General features: G+C 37.5%; 1 protein-coding gene across 1 annotated transcript in view; it reads left to right on the forward strand.

The window, feature by feature from the left end:
• The window catches only part of LOC149926606 (BDNF/NT-3 growth factors receptor-like), a 102,338-nt gene that overhangs the window by 5,126 nt on the left and 70,916 nt on the right, over positions 1 to 26,296 (forward strand). Inside the window, exons 2-4 of the mRNA XM_090158401.1 lie at positions 10,481 to 10,555; positions 11,832 to 11,903; positions 23,919 to 23,987. Coding sequence (XP_090014527.1) covers positions 10,481 to 10,555; positions 11,832 to 11,903; positions 23,919 to 23,987 — 216 coding nt within the window. The remainder of the gene's footprint in view (positions 1 to 10,480; positions 10,556 to 11,831; positions 11,904 to 23,918; positions 23,988 to 26,296) is intronic.

The following is a 26,296-nucleotide window of genomic DNA, read 5'->3' on the forward strand; positions in this document are numbered from 1 at the left end:
AACCTAAGCCTAAACCTGACAGTAACATAAACCTGACCTTGACCTTAACCTAAGTCTAGCCTAACAGTAACCTAAACCTGACCTTGACCTTAACCTAAGTCTAACCTAACAGTAACCTAAACCTGACCTTGACCTTAACCTAAGTCTAACCTAACAGTAACCTAAAACGGACCTTGACCTTAACGAAAATAAACTTAACTTATATTAATAAAATCAGGACGAAAAACTAGGCCTAGTCATAAATTCGCTATTTTGATAGAACCCGGAAAAAGAAACAAGGTGACGTAATCCGACACGAGAAACCTCGCGTCTCGCTGGAACAAAATAAATATCGCTTAGCACAAAGCTGAGAGGTATTCTTATTTATCACCTTCGTTTACCTGATACGTAAGTCTCAAAGGTCATGTTATTTCGTAGAAGGTATTTCTATCGGTTAAAGCCCAGATTTATAACCGAGGCTTAACTTAAGCGAAAACGTTGTTTCTCTTAAGCCTTTTGTTTCGTCGACGGTTTTCCATTTACGCGGATGTTGCGCATTTCGCACTGCCGTCCATCGCAACGCCGTACCATCGAATCACCCACTTCGTTCGGATCTAATGTCTGTATAGAAGTTGCGGGAGGCGGTGCCTTCTCTAGGCTAAAAATAAGCAAATAATATCCCATCTGTGTATACAGGGTGTTTCAAAAGGTTATGCAAAAATTTTGAAGGAGTTGTAGGGGGTGAGTTAAGAAGAATGCCTGTTTTTTTTTTCCTACGATGAGTTAAAAGAGCACCAGAGAGCTTCAAAGTGTGGCCTACTAGCCCCTGGAAGTAAGCTGCAACAAGCGCGAAACCAAGCAGCAGGCACTTTAAATACTGTTGAAGTTTACTTTTTTACACTGGTGACCTCGATTTGTTTACAAATTCCTTTTTTACCTATAACACGAACCCAAACCTTAATGTTCGCGTTTCCCCGCTGCTTGGTTTTGCGCTTGTCGCAGCCTACTTCCAGGGGCTAGTAGGCGACACTTTGAAGCTCTCTGGCGCTCTTTTCACTCATCGTAGGAAAATGGAAAAAAAACAGGCATACTTCTCAACTCACCCCCTACAACTCCTTAACATTTTTGCATAACCTTTTGAAACACCCTGAATAGAAGAGTTCTGGAATCACCGTGGGCCGCGAATAACTTACCTAACTTATCCGCTGAATGTTTTTGTTTGGGAGGAAAGTACGAGGGTGTATCGAATAATAGGCCAAGCGCTCACTGCTCTTCGTAACGTCTTCGTCCTAGCTTCCACAAGCTTTTGCTTCCACAAGCCTTTGCTTCTCAACGGAGACAATGCCTTGTGGAAGCTAGGACGGAGACGTTACGAAGAGCAGTGAGCGCCTGGCTTAAGTCATCCTCTCCGCTCCATCTCCGTTTTCTCGTCCTGTTCGGAAATGACGACTATCCGTCATTCAGGGTACAAAGAGAAAAGCTAAATCCAGTGACGGAATAGTAAGGTTCCCGCGCGATTCCATATTTTGTCATATTGAATTATTACCCCAAAAGACATCGCTGCCGCTGTTGATCCGATTTCATAACTTTTCGCCGCCTCTCGTGATTTATTTCGCGCATCCTCCGCAATTCTTTCTCTTTCATCACGAGTTTCTCATTTATTACTGAATCCAAAAGTGACATAATTACCAAAAGTGTGTCAATCGGACCTATTTCTTAATGAATGTTACGAGCGAAATACAAGTTCGGAGGGGAGAAGGGGGTGGCGGAGTGGTTAGCACTTTCGCCTCGCAGCAAGAGGAGCCGGGTTCGATCCCAGCTTGTGGCACTGGGTGAAAACTCGGAACTACTCCTTCTGCGTTGAGTTTGCAAGTTCTCTCCCCACTGGTTTAAGGGGTTCTCCCTCGAGTTCTTCGGTTTCCCCTTCCATAAAAACTTGTCTAGGTTAACGGTAATAGTTAGTGTAGGGAGCTGTTGGCTCGATCTCGTGGCATGCAGGGCTTGCCACCACCCTCCTACGCATTGTAACCCGGCCACCTGAATTAAGGGCTTCAAAAGTCGCATGATGACTTAGGCCTAAGGTGGTGCCTTGGGTATTAGCCTAGCTGATTATTATTAAAAAAAAAAAGAAGGGGGAGTATGCCTTGGGGAGGGAAGGAAATGAGGAACGAAGGAACTAAATAGCACTGGTCAAAGTTAGTGTATTTTGTTATTTTTCGTCGTTCTGTGGAGATGCTATCGCCATCTACCTACGATATAATACCATAGACTTAAAAAAGATCCAGAAAGTCGATAATAAATAGTCTTTTATGTGGTCGATCTCGAGTCGAGCATTCAATAAACCTTTAGCATACGAAAGTATACAGGGATTGTCACGAGGGATTGTCACATTTTTGGTAATTATGTCACTTTTGCTGAATATTTATAAAATATACATTTGCAAGTGGGACGCGGATTACGATGGGAGCTAGGATATTTTGGGGGTAGGCCCCAATTTACGAGTCCACGAAATTCGATCATAAAATCAGCTAGTCTAATACCCATGGTACCACCTTAGGCCCGAGTCATCCCGCGACTTTTAATGACATTAATTCAGGTGGCCCGGTTATACTCATAGATATATGAAATAAAATAGATACCTTACGCTGCACACGGGCTCGTGGGAAAACACGGAAGAGACAGCTAGAGGAAGAACCTTATTTTCTGGATGTGCTACGTAATAGTGCCATCTATCGGTGACAAAAATTATTATTTGGAAAAAAGAACGCGGTAGCTTAGGCCTAATAATGTTGATAGCCCCCATAGATATAGGAAACGTATATAAAGGTCTAGATAAAATATTTCAAAGGGAGTGAATGCGGAGGTGACAGCTAGCAGAAACGCGTAATTTCTGCAGGCTATCCTTATAAGGCGCTATCTATCGGTAAGAAAGCTCGTGCTATCATCGCGAGAGCCATTGTCTCCTGCTTAAAATTATACTAAAAGTCACCAACAGATGGTGTCTAAAGACTACAGCCTGCGGAAAGGTCAAGCACTTAGTACTAAAATGCTAAGAGAGCTCGCGCTCTTGGTCACGTGCCTTCCTTGGTGTCTGCTAGGTGTCAATTCCGTATTTTATGTTAGGCTTAGACGCCCCGAAATTTATCTAGACCTTTATATACATTTCTTATATCTATGATAGCCCCAGAGTAACGTTGAGTTGTAGTCACGTGTCATTTGTTTTGCTTTTGGTGGAAAGATGGCGCTAGTGTAGCACATCCAGAAAATACACGTTGTCTGCTAGTTGTCAGTTCCTTATCAGACCCTCCTAGGATTGGGGATCTATATTATTTCATATATCTATGGTTATACCAATTGAATTGGGAATAGTACTGCTAGAATTTCATAGGCGTGTTCGGGAGTTGTGGTTTCGCGAAACAAATTATGAAATTTCGAGTCGGCGCCATCTATCAGTTTCAAAGTACTTTAGTACAATACTAAAAATTGTATAAGATATAGTTCCCGCCGACAAATGATAGAGTTCTCAATTTTGAAAAATTTGTTTCGCGGAAGGCAGATTGAAACTATTCCCAATTCAATGGGTTATACCATAGAAATATCAGATGCAACTAGAATGCTGGCGTCTATGGCGGCTAGGAGCAACAAACACAGCACCCCACACAAGGAGAACGCAACCCGTCAAAAGTCGTACATTTTTCATTGGTTAGACGCATTATCGCCTGCTGTCGTCCGAAGGGAAAAATTCGGAAATTGTCCTCCCCCTTTCCGTAACATGTTCCGTGTACACAACACTGCCTAAGCGTGTTTAAAGGCTAGCTGCGTTCTCCTTGCGTTTGTTGCTCCTAGATGCAAAGTTGCAAACAGCTATTGGCAGTTGAAAAAGAGGCCTCGAGCTCGAAAGCTTCTGTATAATTTTAACAACTTTTAATTAAAGTTTTAAAATTTGAGATTAATATCCGTGAGAAACTCTTCTATGGTAGGTCCAAAATAAGTAAATTTTTGTAGAGATAAGCCCGATGCTTCATCATTGTTAATTGAAACATTTTAAGCGATTTACAAAAATGGTCTGAAAGAATAAACAGTAATATAAATGAAGGGCGGGTTAAAAACAACGTTATAAGCGTCGTCCTCCGTGTCATCGCCTTACTAAGCCTTTGCTAGAACTAAAATGAATAGTGTGTTTTTTCTGCTTTTCTCACTAACGATGATCCTCCGGAACTAATGATCCGCGAGGGAGCGCTCTCTCCTCTCTATTTGAATCACAATCGCGGCGCGGGCCCGCGGTCGAAGAGGTGAGATCAATTTTGATTGTTCAACGCCCCATCCACTAATTAGGTCCTCGGTAATTGAAAAATCCCCCGTCCTTGGGTCTATGTTCCCCCGGTTCCGGCAAACTTGGAATAAGATTTAGGAGTTGTTTGATAGCTATCTTTTCGGGGCCGGAACGCCCGTAATTCAAGCCTCGACGCGTCTCCTCATCGAACGCGATAAGCCTTTGCCGCCTTGGTAATTTAAGCCTTTGCCTTGGTAATTTAAATTTTTAATCGTCCTCATCAAATTAATACACCCAACAAAATCATTGACTTCTATCGCAATCTATCTCGTCGGCGATTTTAGAAATTTAAATGCTATAAATATATATCCGTGAATATTATAACGTTGAGACTGTTGACATTGATCGTTTGTATTGTTCTTTCGAAAGAGGACAGTGTCTCTCCCTCGGCGTCTTGACAGATTTGGCAGATGCCTCTTTAGGAAATTAGAATAACCAATTAATGAGCTGAAATTTCAAAGTGTTCTTCTAAGTTTCAAATTTCGAAAGCGTCTCGTTTTCGGAGAATTAATTGCTCTATTTTACCATAAGTGTATAATATGATTCCATAAGTTTGTCACTTTGGGGAATATTTTACTGAGAGGTAGTAACGGAGTGACGTCATCACAAGAAGAAAATCTCTCTCTAGCGAGGCGCTGTCAAAGGCTACGTGGGACGCGTTAGCAAGCGGATGCAAAACGACGACGAAGCCCGTAATTCAGTCTGTCTTGAGAAAAGCTCTCAGTAAAACTTTTGCATGTGAAGAATAGGAAGTGTCACACTTATGTAAAATATTATACACTTATGATTTAACTGATAACTCTTCGCGGAGTGACGTGAGGTGGCGGAGTAGTTAGTACTTTCGCCTCGCAGCGAGAGGAGCCGGGCTCAAAACCAACTTGTGGCACCTAGGAGCAACAAACACAAGCTAGAATTAAAACACGGTAACGCAGTTTTGTGTACAAATTTCATTGGACGAGCCTTTACGATGAACGTTTTACTGGCGGGGGGAGAATACAATTTCCGAATTTTCCCCATCCGACGGCAGCAGGCGCTAAAGCGTCTAACCAATGAAAAATTTACGCAAGAAAATGCACGACTTTGGACGGGTTGCGTTCTCCTTGTGTGGGGTGCTGTGTTTGTTGCTCCTAGATGGATCTGAGTGAAAACTCGGAACAACTCCTTCCACGTGGAGATTCCCAGTTCTCTTCCCACTCGTTAAAGGCGATTTGCCCTTAGTTGCTTCGGTTTCCTCTTCCATATAAACTTATCGAGATTAAAGGTAATAGAGAGTGCAGGGAGCTGTTGGCTCGCGTGTCGTGAAGGGCTTGCCACCACCCTCCTACACAGTTTAATCTGGTACCTGAATTAAAGGCATTAAAATTTTCTAGATGACTTGAGCCCAAGGGCGTATCCAGGATTTTATTTCAGGGGGGGTTTTGAGGGAAAATTCAAGGGGGGGGGGGGGGGTGCTGACGGAAGTTTTACTGTTTTTTATTAGGTACCCCTCCCCTCCGTCCGCAGCAAACCCCCCAACCTTAAATACGCCCTTGCTTGAGCCTATGGTGGTATCCATATCTAAGTCATTAAAATGGAACAGATTATAATGAGCGTGAATATCTCGACAATTCGCGTATAAATAACTCGTAATAGGAATTAAAATTTTAGTACGCGAAAAGCGAAAATAGCACCGCGTTGGGATTTGAACTTCAGGATTTTAAGTCGATATAGTTCAGTTTAGGAAATAAGGCGGTGGCGTCGGTCAAAGACCAGTTTGTTTTGGGCTATGACCAGTAAATTAAATAGAATCTGGGGGGGTTCACTGGCCAGTTTATTTTTAATTAAATAGAAAAGAGAAAATGATAAAAGCGTTGCGCTCTCAGTTTCTCACAGCCAATGAAATTGCGGATTTTGACTCCAAAATTGAGCGTATTTCGTGGCATCTGGCAGTAATGCAATTTGACGTTCTTCCGCTACAATCAGTCAGATTCGTCGAGCTAAATGCGAAACATCTAGATCAATCATTTATGAAACATAAGCATAGAAGACATTGTAATTTCTTTATGACTTTTAGAAACAAAAAGAAGGTCAAAATGGAGTAAAACTGTTTTTATTCGAAGAACAAGAAGATGGTGAAATATTTTTTAAAGTTCGTTACAGCGATGCCAGACGTACGATAATTATCGTACACGTACGCGAATTCCGTTTCAGGTACGATGTACGATGTAAAATGTATTATCGTACGCGAAAGTACGATAATTTTGTCTATATTTTCCAAATTATTTTTACGCTGTTACAACACCACATATGATAAAATTAGGAGTAGAAAAGGCTTGGGCATATAATCGTGTTTCTTCTGCCGTTGCCGTTATTTTCTACGCGCGCAGTGAAGGATGGAGCCTGCAGGGGAAAATTCCATATGTCTATCGCGAACTCTTTCCCCAACTAGAAGCCGAATGCCGAAGAACTCCCAGAATACCTAGCGCTTTAGCTGACCCCTATGAAACGGTAATGTACGGATATTTCCGAAACGTGGCGCCACTTACACGCGCCTACCGGATACCAAAGGCTTATGGGTAATGTTTTGGCTTACACATCGCCCCACCAAATTCCCCAACTTCCATGCTTGGATCTTTATCCGGACTATTTTATTTGAGCAACGGTAAGTTAATCATATATAACGTCATAGAAGCCGTTTAAGAAGTAAAACATTTATTTAGATAATTAAACCAATAAGATAAACGGTATATTATTAGTTATTTTAACAATAACATTAAAATATACATTTACAATGCAAATCTCGACGAGCCTACGCCTAGAACGTTAGGCCGGCTTTAGTGTTCGCTAGGCCACGTGCAAGTTACCCTATAGAGGTAGAAAGTTTTATTTTTTGAAAAATTTAAAAATGTCACCCCAAAAATTTCGCACCTACTAATTTTCAATTTTTTTTCGAATAATTCCACTGGTCGTGAGTTTGAAACTTTCATACAAATCTGGTCTAGATGGAATCGAAACTCCAGTTCTATTATCTAATATTCGAGAGGGAACCTCTTCTAAATATTTTCCGTAATTTTTACTTGGCATGAGGTCGTCAGAGAACGTAGCGATTACTTTTTCTTAATGAAAAAAAAATACAGTCATGATGGTCCTGTATGGGCAAACCTATGGAGTGGCGTCAACGTGGCCAGCCTCTTTGAACACTTAGAGCACCAATCGAAACTCCTGGTAGTGCCTTTCCTTTTAACAATGTTGAACGTGGACCACATATTATAGGTTAATTTACAGCCGAGTTCACACTATAAACTTAATTTGGACACTTTCGAATAGGCCAAGCTTAAAGGGCTCCACCGGCGTTTGTATTTCGTCAGTTTCCCGCGAATTACGGACATAGGGAAAGCTTCGACACGTCGTCTGCTACCTGATTTTCTGGGTGAATTTTTCAAACACCGGTCAGTGGGTGCCTGCACCAGTGTGAGAAATAAGGCACTATCACAGGCCAATCGCCCTGGTGACCACTTTATTAATTCAAAGTTTTTTCCCTTCAAGATTTTAGTTCATTATAAAAATTCTATATTAATCCCTAAAATTGTTTGGTCTTTGCTTCTATGCTGTGTGCTTGGCCTTATGTCAATTGTGTGTATGCATGGTTGACTAGGGGAGTCTGTCTACTCTACATTATAGAAGAAGCGAATGTAGCAGTAAGCAAAAAGAAATATAAACAGTCTCTCTCTCAGTAGGCTTGTTCGGGTCGGGTCTATAGCACATATTGTCAAGAATAGGTAATTTGACCATAAATTATGAAAGCCTGATTTTGCAAGGTTAAAAGTGGTAACTGGCCACAGGTCCAGTTTTAAAAAAATCGATATTTCTCACCCTGGACTGCACGATTTTACTACGCATACGCCCTCTTTTAGCTACAGTAAGAGCTAGCGTATAAGCAGACGTTACTGACAATCAAAGTTTTAAAACTTTCGCGGAAATATATGAAAATATATTTTTATCCGTTGAAATAACTTACTTTATTATTACAATACAATAAAGAAAAGCATTCACTACCCGATTTACGCATTTTCCATTCTAGCAGACGCTACACACCCAAGAAGTGATATGAAACCTTCAGCGCCACCTAGAACCGTTTCGGTTGCGAGCTACGCCATATACCTAGTGTACGATAATTTTTCATTATGTACGATATTTTTACAAAGTTCGTACGATAATTCATTTTGAGGCTTCTGGCAACGCTGGTTCGTTAAGAAATGTGATAAATATCAAAGCTCTTTTGTTTGTGGGAGAGAGGTGGGGCAGAAAAGGGTGGTCATGACCAGTTAATTTATTTTTTAATAAGCTTATTTCTAACACTGATATAGTTATTGCATAATTCAGGATAATAGACCGAACAAAACATTTTCCCAAGATATAGTTTATTTATTTATTTCTGTACTTATTTATTTAATTTATTTATACACAAACAAAGACCACTAAGCCACAATCGGCTTATGTGTGGACCTAAGACGGGGGACAAATAACGAACGGATAAATATACAGGGTGTCCATTTTTAATCGAAAAAGTGATTTTTCTCAATAACCGTTGTAGTCAATTTTCAAACGCGTGTAATTTCGTGAAAAATGATTGTGGTTTCAACGACCAAACGTTATTCTTATGTTTTCGACGCCGCTCTACATTTTTCTAATTGACAAAATTTGACGAGCTCCAATACATCAAAATTTATTTTTTCAAAATTTTAAAATATTATTTTAAAATCGATAAACACTATGTACAACAATGGCCCCCGGTACTGAAAATTCACACAAAAAATTTCCAAATTCTAACTACAACGGTTATTCAGAAAAATCACTTTTTCGATTAAAAATGGACACCCTGTATATAAAACACAAACTAAAACATAATATAGAACACACATCTAAGCAGATGAACAACAATTAATTTTGTGAGTAATGAAGAGGAACTGAATTATTATGATCAGTTTTTGCAAATCCATTTTGTAATGGTATGTAAGGAATAGAGCGCTTGACTAAAATAGCATTTGTTAAAATAGCGGTTTCAAAAGCGCGTTTTTCAAAACAGCATTTTGTTGCAACGGCACTTTGTTAAAACAGCGGTTGTTCAAATAGCGTTTCTCAATACCGCGGTTTGTCGAAAGAGCGTTTTGTTTAGTCAGCGTTTTTTGGTTGAGCGTTTCTCAGTAGAGCGGTTTGTCAAAACAGCTTTTTCAATAAACAGCGTTTCTGAATATAGCGTTTCTCAAATTAGCGATTTTGAAACAGTGGTTTTGGTCAAGACAGCGGTTTCTTAAAATTTATATGAATTGACGATGGAAAATGTATAACATACATATGAACTTCAGGGGTTAGGTTAGGTTAGGTTAGGTAAGTTTGCAATACTACCTATCGGCAGAAACCATTAGGTAATGAAATTTGCCAAAATTACAGAAAAATATGTATTACAATAGGCCTATATTATTAGTGGTATAGAAAGCAGCGCCGTTTTGGGAAACGCTGTTTCGACAAAATACGGTTTTGAGAACCGCCACTATGACAAAGCGCCGTTTGAACAATTTGTTGTTTTGGGAAACGCTGCATAAAGAAACGCTGTTATGACAAAGCGCCGTTTGAACAATTTGTTGTTTTGGGAAACGCTGTATAAAGAAACGCTGTTATGGCAAAGCGCAATTTTGGAAAATGCTGATTAAACAAATGCTGTTTAGGAAAGCGCTGTAGTCCCTACAAATCTTTGGTAATAGCTTTTCTTATGGCCGTTTTAAAAGGCGATATAGCATTCCACTCGTTAGTCACTCTACATACTAAATGAAATTGGCGAACCGTGCTTTTAAATAGAGGTTTAACTAATTTAGCAAGTATGGATATTGGAATATACGAATATTTCACGAAAAGGATCATAACTCGGCGATTCCAGGGAACGCGAGTACAAATCGAACACGGAGACCAGATCATTAATGCGAGAATATAATTGTTTTAGGAACTCGCTTCAGCGGCGTTCACACGCGTAGCCTAGGAAACGTTTTGCATCGCTCCGAACCCTGGTCCTGGAATAGACTGCCGGTTGATAATATATCTCGAAGAAGGACTTGTCTATAGAAGACTTTAGGTCCTTGACAACTGGTTTTAATGATTTGTAATTCGGGACTTTGTTCTCATTTCTGTTTCTAGAATAATCGAACATCAGCCGGACTTGAAGGTGTTGACCGCCGACCAGATTTCGCCTTATCCCAATTTGGAGAAATTGTAAGTGTCTCTCGCCTTTAATTGGCGGCTTTAGTACGCGTTCAAATTGTAATCACTCGCTTTGGTTGCCCGGAGATCTAATTATTAAGCTATATTTCATTTCATTCGCGCTTAACGTGCCGCGACCTTTTCCTACTTGCAATTACGAGCGTATCGGTGTCGGCTCTTTTTTGATATTTTTCATTAAAGGAAATATAACCTCAGGTATTTGATGTGGAACACCAACGTTTGCGGCTCTGGTCGCTCTTGCCTTTGACTTTAAAAATGTTTGGCGCCACAGTACAGGGAAATTGGAAAAATTGAAGGGGTCTTCCATAAAGATTGCTTTGCAGGTTATATTCCCTTTTAGAAAATGGTTGATAAAATTTTATCAAATGATTTTATAAAAAATTTTATCAAATATTTTTATTAAAATTTGTTCAAATATTTTCATAAAAATTTGTTCAAATATTATTTTATAAAAATTTGGTCAAATATTTTTATAAAAATTTGTTCATAGGTAATATTATCAAAATTTGGTCAAATCTTTTTATAAAAAATTGTTCATTTGAAATTTTATTAAAATTTGGTCAAATATGTTTATTAAAATTTGGTCAAATATTTGTATTAAAATTTGGTCAAAATTTTTTATTTAAATTTGGTCAAATATTTTTATTAAAATTTGGTCAAATATGTTTATTAAAATTTGGTAAAATATTTTTATTAAAATTTGGTCAAATATGTTTGTTAAAATATTTTTATTAAAATTTGGTCAAATATTTTTATTAAAATTTGGTCAAATATGTTTATTAAAATTTGGTCAAATAAGATTTTTTCCTTATTTTACCCAAAAATTGTTACAATATTACCCCAAAATTGTTCCAATTTACCCAAAGATGATGAAATTTACCTAGATGTGGTACAAATTACCAATTTCGTGATTTTATTTTTTTTTAACAATTTTCGTAGCTGTGAAACCGAGAAAATCGCATGCTTTTTTAAATGGAGATTTTTTGTTTTAAGTGATCAAAAACATTTTCGGTTGCCATAGCAAATCGAATGGGTAGTGCAACGTCTCCTTTTGGGAAATTTCATCTCTCATATAGGTCTACATTACGGCCGACTTTGAACAAAATCAGCAATAAACACCTCGGGTACTCTCCTGGTTAGTTCGTTCAGTAAGAAGCATGTGTATGAAAATCTTTTGCAAAAATAATTTTATGCTCGCGTGAATAGTTCTTTAGGACCCCTAACTTATGGAGAACACTAATCTTGAAACCATGTATCCTATTTGCAGAACCATATCGAGCTGTGGTCTAGTTCAGATCGCGGAAGGAGCCTTCTCAAATACTTTGAAACTTCACGAATTGTAAGTATTAATTGTTTCATTGGGGGCTTCTTTTAATACTTCCGCGTTAATTGTATCCTTACAGACTTGATTTTTATTATTATATTACCATAAGTAACGTGATAAGTATGAACAGAAGTACATCAGCAGTGCTGTTGGCAAAATCTTAAATTGGGTTATAAATCATTAATTCTTTTACGGTCTTATAAAAGCAGGCAACTACCGTTTAGTTTTTAAAAAAGGTCGACATTAATTTCCGACAATACATAGTTTGCATCCCAACGTCATCAATAACGCAGTTCCAAGTATAGATATATGCACCAAGAATAAATATGTAATATTTGTAATTTGAGCAAGAATGAACCATACAATGCCGCCATTTTGCTGGTGTAGATTTCTTACTAATACGCGAGAATTAACAGTTTCAATCGTCTGTTTGCGGATTTTAATTTTTTTAAATGATTAAGAATTTAGTTTAACGTTAAAAATGGTTACCTGCCTTGTTAAAAATTGTTCGATTAGTTTAATTAAGGCTTAAGATGTTGCAAGTGGAATATGCGTTGATGATTATGAGGAATAAAAACGACTTCGTTATATTTGCATATTTAATAAAAAAATTGATGATATTTACAATGGGTCCTACTAGTTTCGTTTCGTTTCAGGGACTGTTGAGGATGTTTTGCTAAGCGAAACGAAACTAGTAGGACCCATTATAAATATCATCAATTGTTTTATTAAATATGCAAATATAACGAAGTCGATTTTATTCCTCATAATTAGTTCAATTAGAAAGAGAGACCGAATATTGTCATTTTATTTTCGGTAATTGTAAAAGGGATCACCACAAAGGCCTAATTTGATTAATTTTGCCAACCTCTTTTCGTAGATATTCCTGTCGTCATTTGCTATTTATTTAAATAACCCGGGCTTAAAATCTTATCTGGTTTAGCTTAAAGCCCATAACGATATTATTTTAAAAACTTCAAAGCAAATAAATCTAATTTTCGTCAGTTTTGTCGCTTCAATGAGATAACCAACAAAATGTATACCTATTTAGTAGCTATCAGCGAAATATTTTGAGTTTTTGACCCCCTTTCGGTTTCCATGGAGACCATAGGCCCCTCCCTTCGGTACAAACTATGTATACAATTTGTATAACAATGTCTCGCAGTGTATGTCCAATTTAGAGTCGTTCTATTAGTTTTGTAGAATTTAAGAATTCTGTTTCTCTACAGTAAATATGTAACACAGACTGGATCGAAAAAGACTATTTTGTTATGCCAATTGAGCTTGTGGCTTGTGAGATATTTATTTACGAAATTGAAACGCTCTATTTAGACATTTATGTGACGCGTACAAAATCAAATATCAACAAATTTGTTTAAAAGTTACGCAAATAAATTCAAAGGACTCAAAGGGGTTTTTGAGCAGTGGGGCGGCGGAGTGGTTAGCACTTTCACCTCGCAGCAAGAGGAGCCAGTTTCGATCCCAACTTGTGGCATTGGGTGAAAACTCGGAACCACTCCTTCCGCGTTGAGTTTGCAAGTTCTCTCCCCACTGGCTAAAGGGGTTTCCCCCCCGAGCTCTTCGGTTTCCCCCTTCCATAAAACTTGTTCGCTATCGGTTTCGTGGTCGTATTTAGCCTTAGATGGAGTTTACCACCCACTTTGGGCTACATTCTCAAGTAACCCCACTCCAAGGAATTTTGCATCCGCCGGAGACACCAAGCGACTATGGGCCTTGCACCCTCTATGGGCGAGAGCCCCAGTCAGGGGGACTTGCGCTTAGGTCAACCTTCGGTCGCGCTATTCCTAAACACCAAATTGCACTCCCGCCCCTTTGGGCGTGGCCTGAAGGGCTTGCCACCACCCTCCTACGCATTGTAACCCGGCCACCTGAATTAATGGCTTTAAAAGTCGCTTGATGACTTAGGCCTAAGGTGGTGCCAAGGGTATTAGCCTAGGTGATTATTATTTATTATTATGACACGTCAATAAAATTTTCCTCCGAATTATTAATTACCAATAATCATTTAAAGAAAATTATATACATAAACCTTGGCCATAACAAACTTTCTAGTCATAAAGAAATTATAAATAAAGATTAATAATGGTGAATTCTTGCATAACAAATCTAAATTAAATGATGAAAGTTCAAATACATGTCATTCTATTCCCAAGAATATGTTACTGCGGGCAGTGTGGGATAAATGGCAACAAGTTCTGAATTGTAAAGTTACTGAAAATGCAAGAATTTGCAGCAAGCACTTTAAAGACACAGACTTTAATATTTCCACGAGAAGAAAAGGGGGATTACTACCGAATGCTATTCCTTCTGTATTTGATGGAAAACCAATAGTTAGGAAATTAAAGCTGGTTATAGAAAATACACCTATAGTTCCTATGCCTCGCGCTACCCAGTCAACTCAAGTTCCTTGTTTTTATTCAGTCAATCAAAACCAAAAAAGTTAGGAATCAATTCTGTCTGTTGAAAACAATTATCGTACCCAAACTCCGAGTCCTCAGAAGGGGTCACCTTTAGTTCAAATGCAAGCTTCAAGCGTGAAAAGCCAGCAGTTCAAAAATTTAAATATATCAAAAAAGAGACTATTTCTTGATAATTTAACTGAAACCGCTGAATTAAATATCTCTACAAAATCAAAAGAGAAAAGATGAAAGATATTCGTGATACTCAAGCAACCACTAATTTTGATAAAGAACATTTTAATGAATTTCTCAGCCATGATCTCAAAAAATTCCAAAAAAATCAACATCTTAACGCAAACAAGGAAGAATCATTACTAATCTTAGTAAGAAGTTCGTAGTTGAGCAACTGTTTTGTTTTGGCAAAAAAGTCCAATTAAGTATAATGAATCGAGTCTAAGTGTTGTGGAACCAGAAGTCTCCCGCTGCTTATAGATACGTTAGGGAACTCGGAGTGCTTCACTTGCCTCAACCTAGAACAATCAAACAATACCTGGGTAGCACCACAGGTGATGGGGTCACTTCACTAGTGAAATTCCGTTTAAGGGAGGAATTCAAACGATTACAAAAAGAGCACCAACGCCTAGGGTCTTTAATACCTGTATGATTGTAAATTGGACATGTTTTTTGGTGAGAATTAGAGTTCGGCGTTTGGATAAGAAATAATCAATTTATTTATTTTTATCCACAAACGAAAATTATCCGAGAAAAAACGATTATTTTACATGTTAAATTGCTATATAATAATATATATATATATATATATATATATATATATATATATATATATATATATATATATATATATATAATATCCATGGATAAACAGTTAATCGTAATTTTTATGGTTAATCAAAACTTTAGCGGTTAATTTATCTGTTTCGCTAGTGAGAATGATATAACCAGAGAAGAATTAGACGTAAGCGAATCTCTGGCACCCATTTACTTTGTTTTTATTATCAAAGTCTTTCGGCGGATTGCCAGTTGCATATTTTTTTGTTACAAGAGAAAAAACATGGAAGGGTGTGCAATTTGATAAAAGAAGTTGAAAGTGAAGGTTTTAAAATTATTCGACTAGTCAGCGACGATGCGAAAATAAATGTTTCAACTTTTTAAAGGTTAAGTAAAAATAACAAATTCGAACCAATTGTTTACCATCCACACGATAAAGAGCACAAGCTCTTTGTAGCTTTTGACCAAAGCCACATAATTAAGAATTTAAGAAGCCTGTTTCTTGCAAGATATTTGGTTTTAATTGGCCTGACCATTTCCTCAACATTTGTTGAAAGATTATATCTCCAAAAACACAATGTTGTTAAAGCTCTAAGAAATGAAACAAGTAAGCGTGTTTTCCCAACCAACATGGAGAAAATGAGTGTACTTAGGACCACACAGTATTTTCCACAGAAACAACGACAGCTCTTAAAACTGTAATGATGATTTAGAAGCTACCATTTATTACATGGAGTTAATTTCGAAATGGTTTGATATTCACAACGTCCGTAGTTTGCAGCAAGGTGCTTTTTCCCGAAACGAAAACAAATTACCATTTTTCGAAGTAACCGATGAAAGATTGGACTGGCTAGAAACTGAATTCATAATAGAAATGATTCAAGAAAATGCAATTCTCAAAGAAGAAAAGTTGAGTGATGAGACGTACAGAGCAGTAATTTTAACAACAAAATCAAGTACCTTCTAGAAATTGATTTTCATTTTGTTTTGACGAGCAAGCTCTCTAGTGACTCAATAGAAATCTTTTTTAGCCATCTAAGCCCAAAAGGTGGCTATATAGAATGACACGATGGACGCGAGGGCATGTACCACCTCTATAGAAAACACTCTCATTGGGTTGATCAAACCATCAAAATTTGGTAATGCTTATACACCTTTAACTAAATTTGAAATAAAGATAAAAGCCATACCGAATTTTGTCAAGGAAATACTTCAGCGTATAAATGTTTTGACGATTCAGGATTCAAGCGTGCTTTCGCTCCGTAACACTGCCGTTGCATTAGTTGGTGGGTATATTGTCAGGGTTGCCGAAGGGAATAGCCAATGTGACATGTGTTTGGATCGTCAATTCACGACCTAGATCGAACTCTCCTATTTTGAGTTTTGTAAACTTTCTTGATCGAGGTTTAAGCAGTAGCGGCGCCAGCAACAGGCCGGGGTAGGCCAGTGCCTACTTGAAATTTTGGTAGGGGCCTCCAAAAGTCGTCTTAAGGGGCCTCCAAATTATTTAATATCAGAAAATTCTGTAATTTGTTTGCGAAATAATTTATTTATTTATTAATTTTTCAATATTCAACGCGAGTGATTCGCTTAACGACACCGCTGTTTTTATATCTTCCAAAGGTACGAGTAACTTTTCTTTGACAGTAGTTTATTTTTTAGTTTTAATTTTTGGCGAGCGCTACTATATCCAAATTGTATCTTTAATTTTATCTTTACAAATAAATGGTTCTTAAACTTACTTTACTTAAAATTGTTAGTGTACCTATGTTCATTCATTTTCGTAAAGTTGTAAGTTCTGATGTAAGGGATGTCCAAAAATTGCACCACTTAATAAAAAAAATTAAATAATCCACGTGGACGAATTTTTGGGGGAAGGAGAGGCCTCCAAATGGTTGGCCTACCTCCCCAAAAAGCCTGGCGCCCTAGAAATATGCCTTTCTAAGATTTTAGTTTTCTGCTAGTTTCTCGGGTAGTGGTCCGGAATAAGAGAGCGTCTAAAGGGAGTATAAATAACCTTTTCAGGAATTTGGGGCAATACATTATCAAAGAATATAAAGCTTTATATTCTATGACATAATTCCCTCCCATCATCATTCTAACCACGTGTTATACGTAGCGTGAAATACAGTGATTTTGGAGGAATTATCCCACTAAAAGTATCCCCACTTTGGTAGTGCTTTAATTTCTCATATCTACTAGAACGCCTTTCGTGAATCTAAAACCACGTACCTCATTATTAAGAAAATATATTTGAATAAATATCCAAACTATAATGAAAATAATTAATTTATAGATCGGATATTGTTGTTTATATGTTAATTAAGGGTGCATTTAAAAACTAAATACTAAATATGAAACAAGAAAGGTTTCAAGTGAGAAAACCTCTTCAGGGCGGGCACGCTTCCTCTAATAGAAGAATTGGGTGTTTCAACTCTCGTTCTAGACTAGCGTCATGAGCGAGAAAAGAGAGAAGCTACGGCGCACCCTACCAAAAACGGAGGGATCTACTCCCTTTAAGTACCGTTTTTGAACACTTTCATATTTTGAAATGTTCAGTACGGATCAAAGGTTTCTGGCCGTTTTCTCTCGGCAGCCATTTTGTTTCTATTTTAGGTAGAGAGCTCGCGAAAATAATATTCGGTGAAAATTAATGCCCTACCACCATTAGGGCGCGAGCGAAGCTGGAAATAGCCAAACCCCTACAAAATGACATCATGAAAAAATGAATAAAATATGTCGTGTCACAATCTTCGGAATCATAATCTGGTTTCATTTTTCAAATTGGATTTGTGGTTGTAAAGTTATTGAAGACATAGAGGGAAAACGGGAAAAGTGTTCTTTACATGTGAAGAAAATAATTTTTATCTTTTCTGTTAACATTAGCCGATCTAGCCTACTCTAATAATATATTTACTCCATAGATATGTATTGAAGTGACTAAGAATATTTGAGCATAGCATTAACCCCTGGTACCATCCTCACAGCTTTTGCGGAGAAAGTTCGTCTGCATTTAAGGCGCCTTCAAGATCATACCATATAGCAAACTTGAATGGGATTATTATTATTATTATTATTATTATAGTGTCATTTTGTAGGGGTTTGGCTATTTCCGGATTTGCTCGCGCCCTAATGGTGTTGTCAGAATTTATAGCCCGGTGTACCGGTAAGAAAAGAACCACACCACCGGAGGCCTATCATCAGAATGCCCTACGCCAGCGTCCACAAGCCCGGACAGGTGACAAAACCAGCATGGGTAGCAGAACCCCACTACTGATGGTCGCACCCTCGACGCAAGCCGCTCAACCCAGCAGAAGGTGCAACAATGGGACGACCAGCCCGCCACTTCGCACACAGCAGTGGGATAGAGAACGGATGCTCTAGCAACGCCGGCCGACACCCCACCTACAAAGGCAGGGAGCCAAGCCCTTTGGAGAGAGCTCCTAAAGGGGAACGGCAGGCACACAGCAGCCCGCATAACCCGGCACAGCTGGCACCGGAGATCCCGGTGGGAGCCCAAAAGGCCGGGAGATGGGTCCGCCGTGCCCTCATACGGAGGCCCGCAGCCCCACAGCAGGCTACTCAATCCGCCGAGGCGGCCAGTTTGCCCGGCCCCTCTCCATTAGCCTGGGCCGAAGCCCAGTATCCAGCCCACACCTGACCAAAGTCGGAGGTCGGAGATAGGACCCTTTGGACGGAGCTAACATCTCCCAGCGCGCCACCGCCCTTACGGGTTACAAGAGCCGGACCCCGACTCCCCGGTAAAGCCACCAGTTATTGCACACTCCGACCCCTTGAGGGCCGCGCCCTAATGGTGGTAGGGCATTAGGGTTTTCTTTCATAGAAGTCCTCATTCGGCTCTCTACCTAAAATAGAAACAAAATGGCTGCCAAGAGAAAACGGCCAGAAACCTTTGATCGGGACTGTACTTCTTTTCATAGTGATAGCGCAAATTGAGAACTTCGTTGTCATTTAGTGCTTAACCAAAAGTTCTTTATCCGCATTTGACAAGATTTCAAACAATACATTTCCAGTTTGTAAGATTAATTCAAGTTTATCGCGTGTTTCATTTAAAATAGATCCAACTTTGCATACTTTTACAGAATCCATTTTATGTTGTCTTATCTTGAAACCCTTCAAACGGTCAAGTTTGAAATGCAGAATACTCGAAAAACATACATCAGGATGACTAAAAGAATAATAGTTTTTGCTGGAATCTTCGCGTTAGTTTTTCAACGTCAGCCACAGACGTACTGACGAGTCAGCAAAGGGCTAAACCATTATGTTTTTCAAAAGGATTATGGCCGTAGATGATAACACAGATCTATACGTTCCACAGTGAAGAAAATATTATCTATGAGAACAATACTCAACGTGACGCAGAATCTTGCTGAACGCTTTTTTGGCTATTGCCAATTTTTTTAAATGGTGCCTATCTGAGGCTACGTCATGTGTGCAAAGGCTTAACTAAAATTCCCCAATTACAAATAATTCCGCCAAAATATTGCAATTATTTAATTATTTAGTTTTTTTAGTAATTATTTTGCATTTTTATACCTAAAACAATAGAATTATGAATCTATTCATTATGTTTGACGACGTCACTATACAGTTGAGTATAGCGGCTGACTTCGTTGAGCAATGTGCCGTCGAAACCCGAAATGCCAAAAGTCGTACAGTAAAAAAACAGCCTTGTTGTACTTAGAAATCTTGGCGTTCTAATGGTATAAGCTTTTACTTGATTTTTAATTTCCTAACAGGCTAAATAACACTAAAAACAATACAGTTTTCTCGTTTTGGATAAAAACGTTTACACTGAAGGTTGTTTAATTACCAAGTTTTATTCAGATCATCCATTTAAATGTCTTTTGCGATAAATGGCATCCATAATCAAATGTTTTATCTCAATCGTAATTAATTAACTTCAAATTTGTACCTTAATATTTTTTTATCAAATCTTCGACATTTATTTTAAAATATTTCATAAATATACTTCTTTGGATTCATCAAATATTATCTCTCGAGCTTAATATTTTAAAAGAGTTCAAAAGATATGGAAATGGAGGAATACGAGCAACGGGTCATTTGCGGGTAATTTTATTGGGCACGCTAGTTCTGTTGAACCGTCGTTCGGCGACCGACAATTTACAGTTATTTCTATTTTATAGTCATTAGAGTGTATTCTACAATTTTACGTTGTTAATCTCCAGTCCTACTTTATCTCAAAAGGTTTAATTTTAATAATTGGAATTTTCTCTTTAAACGTAAATATCGAACCTCTAAGCTAGGAATATGACAGACCCGTATCCTGGAATGGAAAACCGTATTCCCCCAACACGGACTCCCCTAATATTTTAACCTACACCTGTTGCGCCATCTTACGGCAGGCAGTGTTACTAGATTAACATAAACACGGTGTTTCAGAAATCAGTACAGTAAATTTGAGGTGTTATAAGGGTTGAGTAATCATGTATGACTGTCTTGGTCGCAATTCTCTGTGACGAATTGGAGAAGCGCTAGAATGTTTTAAAGTTTGACCAAAAATGGCCTAATACGCCTAAAAAGTAGGCTACCGCACGAACACAAGAACCCAAATGAACCGAGCGCAATTTTCACCGCTCAAAAAAGAGCGATAAAAGGAGGAAGGAAATTTCACCACTCAAAAAAGAGCGAGAAAAGATAGGAGGGAAATTTCACCGCTAAAAAAGAGCGAGAAAGAGAGGAGCGAAATTTCAACGCTCGAAAAAGAGCGAGAAAGAGAGGAGCGAAATTTCAACGCTCGAAAAAGAGCGAGAAAGAGAGGAGCGAAATTTCAACGCTCGAAAGAGAGCGAGAAAGAGAGGAGGAAAATTTCACCGCTCAGAGCGAGAAAAGAGAAGAGGAAAATTTCACCGCTCAGAGCGAGCAAAGAGAGGAGGGAAATTTCACCGCTAGAAAAAGAGCGAGAAAGAGAGGAGCGAAATTTCAACGCTCGAAAAAGAGCGAGAAAGAGAGGAGCGAAATTTCAACGATCGAAAAAGAGCGAGAAAGAGAGGAGCGAAATTTCAACGCTCGAAAAAGAGCGAGAAAGAGAGGAGCGAAATTTCAACGCTCGAAAAAGAGCGAGAAAGAGAGGAGCGAAATTTCAACGCTCGAAAAAGAGCGAGAAAGAGAGGAGGAAAATTTCACCGCTCAGAGCGAGAAAAGAGAAGAGGAAAATTTCACCGCTCAGAGCGAGCAAAGAGAGGAGGGAAATTTCACCGCTAGAAAAAGAGCAAAAAAAAGAGGATGCAAATTTAACCGCTCAAAAAACGAGCGAGATAAGAGAGGAGGAAAATTTCACCGCTCAAAACAGAGCGAGATAAGAGTGGAGGGAAATTTCACTGTTCAAAAAGAGCGAAATGAGACAAGGGAAAGTTCACAGCTCAAAAATTAGCGAATATTTTGCCGCTCAAAAAATTAACGAGCGCGAGCGGCTGTTTAACATAAATGCCCATTACCGGATTGCACCTTAACGAAAGTTCGTGTCTTCTTTAAATACGTTATTTCCTTAAGAAGTGTACGAGAGGCATATTCTTAGATACCTGAATACATTTTTCGTATTTTTGAATTTTTAATTATTTTCGTAAAAGTTAAGTCAAACATTTATATTTGCAGCGTTTAATATAACATTCATACACATATATTCTACGCACAACTTTGTTAAAAACCGCAGTCTGAACATTTACAGCTACACGCACACACCAAATATTTTTGTTATGGAGAGGATAACGAAACCAAATTAGCTTTACTGATTTTGTAGTATAAAATTAATATTGGTAGAATAAGATGTCTTTATTATGATAAAAGAGTTGAAATATTTTTCTCGTGAGTTTAGGTTTCGTTTGATCATTAAATTTAAGTAGATCCTCAGATTTAAAACTTGGACTTCATAATTTGTCTCGAAATCCTCTAAATTTGTTATAACACTCCATTAACTTGCTCTATGTTTTAAGTACTTCATTGTAAAACGCGTTCCATTTTCAATTCTTAGAATGGTGTTTCTCAGCGGAGTTGGCTAGAAATACACTTTTAAAAGTTAGAAATAAATCATTTTTTTAGCAGTTTTTAGTCTGCTTTGTTTCGGAATTTAGTTTTACCTAGGAGCAACAAATACGATGAGAACGCAGCTAGCCTTTAAACATGCGAACGCAGTGTTGTGTACAAATTTAAGTGGACGAGCCTCTACGCTGAACGTTTTACGGGCGGGGGGAAGACAATTTTTGAATTTTCCCCTTCCGACGGCCGCAGGCGCTAGAGCGTCTAACCAATGAAAACTGTACACCAGAAAATTCACGACTTTTGACGGGTTGCATTATCCTTGTGAGGGGTGCTGTGTTTGTTGCTCCTAGGTTTCACCTTGTGTGGGGTGCTGTGTTTGTTGCTCCTAGGTTTCACCTTGTGTGGGGTGCTGTGTTTGTTGTTCCTAGGTTTCACCTTGTGTGGGGTGCTGTGTTTTTTGCTCCTAGGTTTCACCTTGTGTGGGGTGCTGTGTTTGTTGCTCCTAGGTTTCACCTTGTGTGGGGGGCTTTGTTTGTTGCTCCTAGGTTTCACCTTGTGTGGGGTGCTGTGTTTGTTGCTCCTAGGTTTCACCTTGTGTGAGGTGCTGTGTTTGTTGCTCCTAGGTTTCAGAATAGCGCGCTGCGGTGCCTTAAAAGTGAAGAAAGTCAATGTTGGCTATTTATTTATTTATACACTCACTTTCCATATAAGATCTTTTCATCAAACAATCTCCAAAGAATTTACGTGTTAACTATTCCTTTTCGTATTTTGGGTTCAAGACCCAAATAAGGATTTTTGACCTTAATAACATTTTTGGCACACTATTACCCGATATTTAAAAAGTCGTAGCTCTAACTCTCTTTTTAACAGTTTCTTGAGTGACAGGTCACTATTCTTTAGGGTGCCCTAATAATCATGGTTAAATGATTCAAAATTTAATCACGATTTAATCATTTTAACATCGATTTAATCATATTAACATCGATTTAATAATTTTAACATCGATTTAATCATTTTAACATCGATTTAATCATATTAACATCGATTTAATCATTTTAATGTCGATTTCATCATTTTAACATCGATTTAATCATATTAACATCGATTTAATCATATTAACATCGATTTAATCATTTTAACATCGATTTAATCATTTCAGTCTCGATTTAATCATTTCAGTCTCGATTTAATCATTTCAGTTTCGATTTAAGCATTACAATCTCGATTTAATCATTTTAGTCTCGATTTAAAAGTTTAAATCTCGATATAAGCATTTCAGTCTCGATTTAAACATTTAAATCCTTAATCATTTCAGTCTCGATTTAATCATTTCAGTCTCGATTTAAAAATTTCAACCTCGATTAATTAAACATTTAAATCTCGATTTATACATTTCAGTCTCGATTTAAATATTTAAATCTTGATTTATACATTTTAGTCTCGATTTAGAAATTTAAATCTTGATTTATACATTTCAGTCTCGATTTAAATATTTAAATCTCGATTTAAACATTTCAGTTTCGATTTAAATAAAAATAGGGGGCCCTACGTACATGTACTTAGCCCATCCAGGCCCATCCTAGCAAAGAACCTAAAGCCGCCACTGCGAGTATAACGAGCACGTAGTCTAAATCTAAGTTGATTTAGTTCGACCTTAAGTGTCCAATTTTGGCGCTTTCTGTCTGTTAAGTGCATTTAAATAACTTAAAAACCGCTGAATTAGAAGTCTTTAATATAAGACCATTTCGGGAAGAAATGTTTGATGTCTTTCAGTGCGTTAAATTTTGCCGTCTCTTTCCAGAAACGTTCGTAACAACTCTTTGACAGTTTTGAAGAGAGACGTTTTCAAAGATCTGACGATATTGGAATTGTAAGTGTGACGCCATTCAAAGTTTATTTTTTCCACGCCCGACTGATATGCACCTTTTCAAAACATCCCGAGAATAACATCAAATTCCTTTTAGCGACTTTACCGTTATGAAATTGGAAAAACACTTCTATTTCTGAAACGTAAGAAATAAAATCGCTTTTGGAATAAAATATATTGCCCACAATTTAGTTGAATCTAAGATACAGCTATTGGGCGGTGCTAGCTTGTATAAATATCTAATTTTAATGGTAGACGTATCGAGATATGTTTCTGTACTAACCAATAACCCAAATGATATGTAGGCTACCCTTACGAAAATGGAGGATCATAATTTGATCCAAATTTGATTTAATTTATTGGGTCCAAATGTGATCAAAAATTGGACAGATCAAACGGGGATTCAATTACAGTTGGATCCAATTTTGTTTTTACTTTAAGACCTCTCGATAAAATTTAGGATCCAATTTATATCAAATTAGGATCCAAATTGGATCAAGTAAGGATAGATTTTATGAAATTTGAATGCCAATTGGATCCAATTTCGTAAATTTGGATCCAATATATATCACAATTTGATCCAAATTTGATTTAATTTATTGGATCCAAAAGTGATCAAAAATTGGACAGATCAAACGAGGATCCAATTACAGTTGGATCCAATTTTGATTTTACTTTAAGACCTCTCGATAACAAATCATGCCAAGAAACGATAAGAAACTATAAAGAAAAGCTAATCTTTAGGCCAAAAAGCTAGGAAACCTACAAAACCCTGCCAAAAGACGTCTACTTTGGCCTAAAATGAAGAAACTGACCAAAAAATGGCATGTGCATCACGTGCTCTAAGTGCTCAAAACGCGGTAAACGAAAATAATTGAGGTAAATATAACAATAATTAACCAAATCAATGAATTATATCCCCACCCAAATCCCTTGTTTTTACACCTGGTTGCGCTTAGATGGTAGAGTAAATAAAACAAACAAATGTAATTGGCCAGAACCGAGTGACGTCACTGTAACTTTGGGAAGGCTAACTATTAGAGAACCGACTAGAGTGTAGAAAGCAGGGAACAGACTTAAAATAAGACGACGCGTAAACCAAACCACCCAAACGAGGCTACCTTTTATAGCATTTTTTACTAACCTTGGGCGTTACTGACTAATCCGCCAGTTTCAAATCGGCGCGTGGTCCATTGCAAAAATCGTTCTAGTTACATTCTGATTTCTATGCTGCAGAGTTTTATCGAAATGTTGCCAGTTTTTCGATAAATTTAACTATTGAAAAAAATATATATATTTACTGAGATCGATATTGTTCTGGCGGTCTCGCCAGACATAAAAAGTAGTCATCTAATCTCCTATCGCCTTCTATAATCATGTTTATACCATTGAGTTAGGAATATTTACTCTAGATTCTTGAACACTCAATTGATATCCGCTATGGTGTCTCGGTTGAGACCAATTTCTAGAAACACTTACGGCGGCTGTCATTTATCATTATACGGTGCCGTCATCTATTTTAGAAAAAATATATTTAAGCCACCGGCTTAAGTTATTCTCAGTGTTTCTAACCGCTGGCGGTACATGACGACACCGTACAATATTCCATACACGATTCCAAGAAAGTGTCCCGGCGAAATATCAATTGGATCCAAATTTGATACAATTTTATTTGAATAAATTAATTTGGATCAAACTTGGATTCAATTCTTAGTTAAAAGATTTTTTGGATCCAAATTTGATACAATTTTATTTGATCAAATTAATTTGGATCTTACTTGGATCCAATTCTTAGTTCAAATTTTTTGGATCTAAAATTGATACAATTTTATTTGAATAAATTAATTTTATCAAATTAATTTGTATAAAAATTGTATCCAATGCTATTTGATCAAAACAATATAGATCAAACTTGGATCCAATTCTTAGTTAAAAGATTTTTTGATCCAAATTTGATATAGTTTTATTTGATCAAATATATTTGGATGAAATTTGGATCCAATTCTTAGTTAAAAGATTTTTTGATCCAAATTTGATATAGTTTTATTTGATCAAATATATTTGGATGAAATTGGTATCCAATTCTTAGTTAAAAGATTTTTTGGATCTAAATTTGATACAATTTTATTTGATCAAACCTATTTGGATAAAACTTGTATCCAATTCTTACTTAAAAGATATTTTGGATCCAAATTTGATACAATTTTATTTGATCAAGAAACAGTTGATCCTTATTTGATCTCTTCAGGATATAGCTTGATACAAATTGGATCCAATGTCCAAAATTTGATCAAGTCATTTTCGTAAGGGTA

The sequence above is a fragment of the Leiobunum rupestre genome, chromosome 9 (genome assembly GCF_980474605.1).
Source record: "Leiobunum rupestre chromosome 9, qqLeiRupe1.1.hap1, whole genome shotgun sequence".
Lineage (NCBI taxonomy): Eukaryota > Metazoa > Arthropoda > Arachnida > Opiliones > Sclerosomatidae > Leiobunum > Leiobunum rupestre.